The sequence below is a fragment of the Xiphias gladius genome, chromosome 9, assembly GCF_016859285.1.
Source record: "Xiphias gladius isolate SHS-SW01 ecotype Sanya breed wild chromosome 9, ASM1685928v1, whole genome shotgun sequence".
Lineage (NCBI taxonomy): Eukaryota > Metazoa > Chordata > Actinopteri > Istiophoriformes > Xiphiidae > Xiphias > Xiphias gladius.
Window position 1 is genome coordinate 3,714,761 of NC_053408.1, and position 9,634 is coordinate 3,724,394.

The window sequence follows — 9,634 nt, forward strand, 5'->3', positions numbered from 1 at the left end:
CTGGAATTTTGTCAAACAAAACAAGACATGCGAAGGCGTTATCTTCAGTTCAGTGACAATTTTAAGTTTGATGGTGTAAACAAAATAAAAAGTAATCTGCAGATTAATCAATGGAAGTAAACTGCAGCCCTTATACTCACACACTTTTCTCTGCTTTTTTCTGTTTGCCAGACAGTGACCTTTAAGACCAGTTAGCTTAACTGCCACTTATGCATTTCAGTGGATTACAGATGGTTTGGTGCACAGTGAACTGGAGTACAAGTAAAAATAGTGCCTCCCTTTCTATCTATTGAATCATTAATCCGTTTTTAAAATCAAGAATCAATTCCAAATCAAATCATGAAACCAAGAATCAGGATCAAATCAAATCAAATCATTAGATTCCCGAAGATTCCCACTCACATTATTATGAGTCATGACTCCACTGGACTGCAGTTCTGCAGTTCATATGTAGGTAAATAGTATGAGTGGCAGTTCAGAGGGTCTTCAGCACATGAACAGAAAAAGTCTGTTACTTATTCACTGCAGAGTTCTACATAGTCTCTCAGTTTGCATGTTCTCCGGTATAATCCAACTGGGCAGAGGCAAAGTACGGAGGGGAAGCCATCAAAATTACAGATTGGGAGTTTAGGGTTTTAGGACTGAGAACTGAAGGACTCTTCTGAATTATTCAAGTATAAAATGCACAAAAAAAATCAGAGGGTATTCCTGTAAAAGTGTTTTTGAGGACTATTAACTATTAAGTGTCTTGTCAGCATACAAACTGCAGCCCCGCTCCACTACTGTCAAATAAAAAAAAAAAAGTTATTGCAGCGTTTTACACACTTTATCTTAAGGCTCACTTACATGTTTAGCGAGCTCTGCCATGTCTGTGTGACGCTCTCCGCGGGGTCGCTGAGGAGTGGTCTGATCAGGAGGGAAAGAGGATGAATTGTAGCCGACAGAGGACGGAGAAACGAACTTGCCATGGGGACCCCTGAGAGGTGAGGACCTCTCCCGTCGTTGTGTGGACCAATCCCTGGCGGGTGAGGGACCGGGGTAGGAAGAGGAGGTGGAGGGTGAGACAGGAGATGAGTTCACGGAGACCCTGTCTGCGATCCACTGCCGTACCTGAAGGCCGGAAGAGGAGGATGAAAAGGAAATACTTAAAAACATAAACTGATGAAGGGGAAGGCAGTGGGATTTAACTAAGATAAAACCCACATGCAGGAATTAAGTTCGAGCATTAGAGTGTTTCTAAAAACCAAATGCTCCAGAATTGGCCATCAACTGGATGTTATGTCAGCTTTCTTCTCGTGCGGAATTGCAATCATAAAATAGCTGAAGTCCAAGAAAAGCCTTCTGAAGTCAACGTACTCCACGTCATTAACAGTGGCAGCGCCCGACTACGATGCACTTGTGAAAGTCCTGTTAAAGGTAGCCTATCTGGGCGTCTCACAACCACCACTTACCTTCAGGAACAGTGCCTGTCTGTCTGTCCTGCTCTGTCCATGCTGGAACACACACATGGCTTGGCATTCGGGCAAATTGAAATAAAAATCACTAAATAACAAAAACAGTCTTCACACGTCGATATGGACTACATGCAGAAGGATGGGTAGAATCATAAACTGATGCCATATTTAGACAGTAAAATCATACCGGCCTACCTGATATGACTCATAGAAGCATAATGACATGATGGGTATATCATCGTGTAACAGCAAGTATTGCTTTTGTATTTTGCTCTTTTTTGATTTTAGAGCTCACAAAATTATTTCACAAAACTGTCTTACACTAAAATACAACTACAACTAGAGTGTGGCACATCACCACAGCCTAAATTTTTTTTAGTAAAAGAAAACTTGTTCTTTAGGATACACAGTGTGACCTGACCAACTCTTTAGCTCCTGTGTGGAGAAGCTTTATAGTGTGGCATTTAATATATCAGTCAGCTTAGAAAGTGAAATCAACTTTGCCTAAAAGGGTTAGGGGAGATACAGCAAGGAATAGCTAACAAACACATTTTAGCATCATCTTAATCACAAATAAGAGTTGACGAGATGAAGATTCTGTCAACACCGTTTATTCACGTCATCTATGCTCTTGTTAAGTGGAGTTTGAAACAACTGCATTCATTCAAGGACAGACCCTTTACGGTGATGAGGCCAGGTGCTTCGGTGTGTCATGTCTTACTTGTCATGATGCAGACACAAATTTTTGAATCCATCTCTCGTTTTCCTGCCTCTAGATCCAAAACCCGGCCAAAACTTTCTTTCCTACCCTGAAGCTCTCTAAGTCTGACAGAAAAGGACTTAATAAACCGATACATCTCATTCTTCATGAAAATACCTTGTGTGGCGAGCTGGGTGTAGTCATTTCGCTTTCTGTTTTGTCAGCGTCATGTTCGTCATCACTGCCTTCCTCTGGACTGCTAACCTGCCCTGACGTGACCTCCTGAGCCTCAGTTTCTCCCGTTGGTTCATCCTGCTCCATGTCCTCGCTCTCGTCCTCCACATAGAGGGAGTCGGGTTGGCTGATGGGGTCATCAGGACTGGTGGATGCCATACCTTCCCTTTCCACCGACACTTTGAGCACGTGAAGGGTGTGAGGGATTGCAGGTGGGGTGGCACTGGTAGGTGCGCAAACATCTTGGGACACAGCTTCACTTGTTGAAGTTTTAGTAACAGTTAAGGCCTCTTTGTCAGATTTGCTTGTGGAAGTGACAGATGCAGTCTGGTCAAAGTGAAGTGTGATGTTACCGCTCACAGTAGGCGGCTGCACCTTGAGAGGCAGAGCTGCTGTCACAGAAGTTTTATTTATGGAACACTGCGCTTGATCTTTCTGGCTGCTAAGAGCCATAGACGAACATAAAGAGTCTGCTGCTGAGACAGTTTGGGGAAGGCACTCCCCAGTCACTGTGCCAGACCAAGAGCTGTGGGCATTGGCCAGCTTGTCGACCGCATTCTGTTGCTTGGACACCTGTGCCAAAAGGGAGGGTGGGTGTTTCAGGATAGGAGTTTCTCCCGGTTTGAGGAGGAGCAGCTTTGAATTTAATATACTAGAGGAGTGAGTGGTGTGGAAAGCCTCTGGTTTGGTTTCTGTAGGAACCGCAACATTCTGAATATGTTGTGACGGAGTCTCAGTCAAAGCAGGGGTTTCTTTGGTCCCTCCATGAGAGGAAACACAGGCCTCAGGCTTTGTGGCACTTACAACAGTGACTCCTGGGGTCTGAATTAGAGAGGGCTGATTTTCTACATGAGAGACGTGTACTGAAACAGCAACGGACGATTGCATCCCTATGCCCTCACCAGTAACCACTGGGGATATGAGAGATAATGAACCAGCTGTTGCTTCTGCTTCCTGTTTTTGGGGAGCTGTTTGAATTACGAGAGAATCACTCACCTCCGTTTGGTCTGAGACTGCTGCACTGACCTGTGAACAAGTTGTCATAATTTGTGTGCTGGTGCCTGTCTGTTCAACAGTGAATGAGTCAGATGTAACAGCAGCTACTTCAACTAAACAAACCTCACTTGAGTTTGCCACTTGAACAGCTTGGTTAGTATCTAACACCAAATGCTGTGCGACAGCAGCTACCCTTGTGTTTTGTATGGACAAATTATGAGAATTATTGTTAGAGCGAGCCTGTATTTGATTTGCATCAGGTAATGAATGCAAGGGCTGCTGGGAAATTATGACAGTGTCACTTTCATTAATTGTGTGAATAGATGGTCCAAGGTGCATCTCTAGGTCCTGTTTGACAGTATACTCCTCAGAGTTTTCTATTAATGCATTGAATAGGTTAATCTCATATCCTGGAGAGTGAGGTATCTGTGCACTACTAGTGGCGCACACCGTTTCCTCAGCAACCTCCTCCACCAGGCTGGAAAACTCATACACTTCCACCGGTTGTGAATCTAGCTCCATTTCAGACTGAACCCTTTCTTCATACAGCTTTGGTTCCCCGGTAGAAAGTTCAGAACTCAGTTCGTTAACGATGGCAGCTTCACAGACACTACCATCCTCTCGTTGTAGGAGGTAACTCTGATTCAGGTGCATGTTAGACCAGTCCTCACTGATATGACCCTCCTGTCTGACAACCACAATTTCTTGAGCATCGGAAAGCTCGGCAAACAGTGGCGTCTCTGTTGTGGGGATGGGATCTGAGGGATGAGATGTTTCTGCTTCAACAACCTGCGCCGCCTGTAGTGAGCTGACTATGCCTGTGTCAAACGGAGAAGGGGCAGCAGAGGGTTTGGGGGAACGCTCCTGTGTGGAGGAGCACTCTGGCAGCATTGTGACGTCAGACGAGGAGGTGGCCATGTCAGTTTTTTCTTCCCTTGCACTACTCTCCACCTGATCTCCCCCCAGGGCATCACAGCTCCTCTGGATGTTGCCATCTTCTCTGTCAGGTGTGTTGCTGGACATTGCTCTCCCTTTTCCAGAAGTATATAGTCCATGAAGTGTTTCTCTTTCTTTTGAGGTTGCAAGTATTTGAGCTGAAGGAGGTTGTGTTTCTCTGTGAGAAGTTTCAACAACCGCTTTAACATGCTCAACGGTCTCAAGCGATTCCAAAGAATTTGCTTTCGGTATTTCTCTGGCATCATTTGAGATCTCCTTGATGATTTTAGGTTGTGTTTTTGACAGGTCCGTTTGTTTAATCTCACTACTGTCAGAAGAGGGTAAAGGGAGCGGAGACGATATTGAGTCCTGGTGACAATCTGCTTGCTCCGCAACACCTGACGGAGGTATATGGCTGCCTTGATTTGCGTGGACAAGTGAGTCCCTGTCAGACTGTTCCATAGCTCCATGTTCTGTGGTGTCTTGGAGTTTAAAACCAACACCTGATTGTGGGACAGAGGGAGATGAGGCTGTGAAACAGATCTGAGATAGGGATTGTGGGAAAATATTTCCACCTGTCTGCTCTTTTCCAACAAGTTCCATGTTTGTTCCAGTCTCTGATTTATATTCCAATCTAACGGACTGTTTCTCCTCTGTCCCCGTAATAACCACAAGTCCAGCACCTTCTCTAAGTGGCTGATTCGTCTCACTATTTGAGCAGCTTTTCTCTTTATCAGTTTGTAACCCGTATTGCAGCTCTTGCACTGTGCTGTCAATCTGTGTATCTGAGGAGAGAGGAGGACAAAAGGGAACTGGAAGCCTTTGCATCTCAGCAGAGGAACTACAGTCCTCGGTAAGGGATGTTGGCAAGGATCTCGCAACTCCAACAACTTCGGCAATTCTCTCCTCAGCAGGGACTTCCTCTGAGACACTGTCCTTAGAGTCGCCGCTGATCGGGAGAGCCTCAGGCAATGATGTTGGAGGGGCGTTCTCCATGCCGAGGAGTGTTGAGTCGTTGCTCTCCGGCAATGGCACAGTGGACGGATTGGTGAACGGAGGGACTGGGCGGGGGGCAGCTGCGACCGGCTGCGGGGCATGCCGAGGTGACTCCCCAGCCACATTCTGTGCAGCCTGGGGGTTGCCACCCAGCAAATCCACAGCCGGAGAGGCACGCTGCCGCACCGCCTCCTCCCCAGAGCTTCCTTCCTCTGTGCTGCCCCGGCTACACACTGCACCTGGAGGTGATACAGGTTGTTAAAAAAAAGCGTCTGGACAAAGTGTGTAATTTATTAAAAGACTTAACACGAACAGGGACATGAAAAAGAAACTTAGCACAAATTAAAAAAACAAAAACAAAAAAAAACATCCTTTGGAGGTAAGGTATTCACGGTGCTGTTGTTGTGTTTTTTTGTTTGTTTTTTTTAATTCAACTACAGGACTTTGTATTCTCCTCCCCACCTACCACCTGTCCGACTCACTGTCTTACAAAAGGCAAAAAGGCACAGTACAAATCTACTACTAGGTCAAAAGCTTAAGAAAAAAAAAAGAACGTCCATAAGTAAGTCATCATCAAACACTGGACATGAAGTTACATTCAGAACTGACCAGATGCATGTGCAAAGCAACAATTTCTCACCTGTCTGTGGTGTGAGACACAGATCTTCTGTGCTTTCTACTTCCAGGATGCTGAAATTAGGGTCCCTTCCACATATTCTGAGGAAGCGAAAAAACAGAAACGGATGGTAACTTTACCATTGAAATCAAATGAGCAACTGCATCAGTCTCCACTTCATAATTCAACATTTGAATGTAGTGAGTTATTGTGCTAGCCAAGTATATAGCTATGCATTGGTGGAATGTAACTAAATACATTTACTCAAGTAAGTACAAATACAAATTTGAAGTACTTTTACTTGAGTCTTTTATTCACATGCCACTTTCTATCTTTACTCCTCTGCATTTGTCTGAAAGCTGTAGTTACGAGTTACTTTAAAAATTAAGATTTTCTGCAAAAAAAACCTAAGAGTATATAAAACATGATGCTTTTTTATAAATTAAACTACCAAACCATACAAGTGCAGCTCAACTGATAGAAACTTAAGTGACAACTATATTGCTAACTGTTATTATTCATGCAAGAATGCCAAATATTTCAAATCACTGTTTTTCCTTAATTATCATTTCCATAATTGTGATTGGCATTTCTCTTTTTTTCCCCCCGAATGTTTACGAAACAAACAATCAGTCGATTAATGAAGAAAATAATCAGGAGATGAATCCATAATGAGAATAATCATTTGTTGAAGTCCCTTACAAAATTGTTATTTCCTCCACCTCAACCAACTATAACAGTAAATTCATGCTTCTAATATTTTAGTAATGATAATCCCATAATATAATAGTAAAACAGTCACAGGGGCCATTTTTCTGCGTTGAATACTGTTACTTTGAGTGCCTTACATTTTTTCCAGATAATATCTGAAGTTTCACTTGAGGAAGGGATTTGAATACTTCCCCCGAAGCTGCAACTATGTGAGGTCAGTGACTTTTACAAGAGGGAAACTAAAGATAGAATTAATTGAACTGGATATGCAATTACTAAATAGAAATATTACAATGTGTGGGACGGTGAATAGCATGTCACGTCACAAGAGCAGCAGCGGCGGCGGCGGCAGCAACACTCAGAGCGCCAGGCTATTCAACTTGTGCTAGGACTGTAGCTGGTCTATCTAGCCGCGTTTGAGTGGGTTATCTTGCAGCAGTAATAAAAAAAAGAAAAAAGAAAAAGGGAAAAAAAAGAGAGAGAGAGAGAGAATACTCAGTGAAGCTGCATTAAACGGTAGACAGCTCCAAGTTGCATTTGCTGCAGTCGCCCACAAGAAGGTGTTAGGAATCCTGCAACGTGCGCTCTCAAGCTAAAAGCCGGTGACTACACGCGCGGGCCTCCAGTCATTCATTTTATGTTGTCGTAAATGTACATTTTATTGATTGTGGCTTGTCGTAGCCTTCGTGGACTTGTAGGTAAATACCCAACTTGAGAAAAGACCCATTTCTACAGTAGTTATGTTTGCAGTGGCTGCGTGGTTAAGATGAAAAATGGATCGATTTTTTCATTGCAATTAAGAGTGACGATGGAATCGGTTGTTTTTCTTCTTTTAATAAAAGCCACGGAATTTGGTGGTTAACGTTAACGCCTAACGTTGCCGGTGTTACGTCGAGGTCTGTTTCCCCTTCGAACAGTGTCCCCTGAACCGTTGCCCTGTGTGGTTGGGGTTACGGTTAAGATTAGATTAATGGTTAGGCGCCGGACAGGTAACTGTTTCGGGATTAGGGTAAGGTTGTGTTGGAGGTTAAGCATTGCAAAAGGCGACTGGTTGGAGAGAGGAATACACCGGGGTTCGGGTTATGGTACTGGGGAAACACTAATCGATGAGGGAACGGATTTCTACACAACACCGGTGTGACTAGTGTGGTTAGCTAGCTAACGTTAGCTCCCCACAATAACAGTGCTTGGGTGGCACTGCTGCTAACTAGCAAGCTAGAAGAGTTAGTAGTAGGGTGCGTTCATTTGATGCGCAAGCGCCACATCCCACCCGCAGTTATGTAATGTTCCAGCTTGTAACGGACCCCGTTTATTTATGCCGACACATTTGATAAGTAACTTCACACGGAGACAAAAACACGCGAAAAGTCGCATTAAAACCCGCTTCTGCATGCACTTCAGAAGGGGACAATCACTCGTGACGTCATTGCGTGGGGTCAAATCTCTTAACGAAAATAAACGAGTTCGAAAATATTCAGTTTCAAGCTCTAATAACTATTAATCTCTATCAAAACATACAAAAAGCAAAAAAATAATGTTAGAAAGTTCCATATAAATTTTGCAATGATTACACGGGGGATTTAGGGGGATACGCAGTGTCCCACCAAGACTGGCTCTTTACAAGCGACGGTAAGGAAATGATGGTTCAGTAGTATTTTCTTTTCGCTCAGTGCAGTTTAAATTGTTGTTGGGAATTTCTGTTTCGCCGCCCTCTCTTGGTTCAGCGTAGTGTCAACAAATTTCAAGGCAGTCCTTTCAAAATATACCCCCAAGTGAAATGCAGTCTGATTATGTCCTGTCGTCAGTCCGAACCCCCCTCAAGTCCCCCCGTTACTTCCTCCTTGCCCCCCCTCCCTCTCAAGGCCGCCATCTTAAGTTCCCACCTACCTGAAATTTCCGACCAATTTTCTTTTACTAAATTCTCGTTGAAGGAGTCGTCATCCGCGTAAAATCGCACTCAATCCGTGATGCCAGTAATCCAAACTGTCTCCCGGTACCCAACGAGGTACCACTAGGTCTGTGGGAAGAAGCTAAAATACGGACCGGGAGAGACTGGCTTTCACCCCAGAATGTAGCGGTCGCGGGAGGAGACTTTACGCAACGAAATGGTGGAAGAACGCTGCTTGCTGCTGACAAAGTACTGAACACCGGGAAATCTCGCGAGATATGGACAAGCGCGCCACTTGAAATTTTGATATTTCTGACCGTTTGTAAGTTATTTACCGACGTCGGTGAGTGTAAAACTATAAATAATATATCATTGCGTTTTCTCTCGCCCAGTCGATGTAATGTTGTAATTCAATCAGCTTCTTTTCACCTTAATGTTAAAGTTTTACAAATTATATCCACATAACTGTGGCACGATTGTAATAGGTCGCATTTTTATGTGTCAGCACATATTCAGATATATCAATAGATCTGCAGTAATTTCGTGTGAACCTTGAGTGACAAATAGTTGGTGATGAATCTACATGTAAGATGTTATATATATATATATATATATATATTTTTTTTTTTTTATGGTCAAGGGACTTGGTTTTTTGAGGCATTATATGTAACACCTCCTTTTTGTAGGTAAAGCCCAGGGAAAATAATTGGAATACTTTCCTTTTCATCCCCTTTTAAACGTTGGATTTAGAGCTGGAATCATTTCTAAATCGATAAATTGACAGAAAATTAATCTGCAACAATTCCGATAATCAATTATTGTTTTAGTAATTTTTGAAGCCAAAAGAAAAGACATTTGCTGGTTCAAGATTCTCAGATGCAAGGATTTAAGGGTTTTTTGTTTACTGTCATACAGGACAGTAAATGACTGACTGACATGACTGTTGGTCAGAGAACTCAAGGCTCAAACTCAAGTTACTCCTTTGGGAAACCTCAACAGGCATTTTTCTTTACCCCCCCCCTTACTTTTTTTTTTGTACATTTTATAGACAAAATGACCGTTAATCTACAGAAAATAATCAGTAACCGCCAATGAAAATAATT

At 43.2% G+C, this 9,634-nt stretch overlaps 1 protein-coding gene across 1 annotated transcript in view; it reads right to left on the reverse strand.

Annotated features, from left to right (window-relative positions):
• LOC120794411 (Snf2-related CREBBP activator protein) overlaps positions 1 to 8,793 on the reverse strand; it is a 41,740-nt gene extending 32,947 nt beyond the window's left edge. The window contains exons 1-4 of the mRNA XM_040135483.1: positions 8,531 to 8,793; positions 5,957 to 6,033; positions 2,332 to 5,555; positions 847 to 1,110 (exon numbers count right to left, since the gene is read on the reverse strand). Of these exons, the coding sequence (XP_039991417.1) occupies positions 847 to 1,110; positions 2,332 to 5,316 (3,249 nt within the window). The 5' untranslated portion in view covers positions 5,317 to 5,555; positions 5,957 to 6,033; positions 8,531 to 8,793. The remainder of the gene's footprint in view (positions 1 to 846; positions 1,111 to 2,331; positions 5,556 to 5,956; positions 6,034 to 8,530) is intronic.
• Between the last annotated feature and the right edge of the window lie 841 nt (positions 8,794 to 9,634).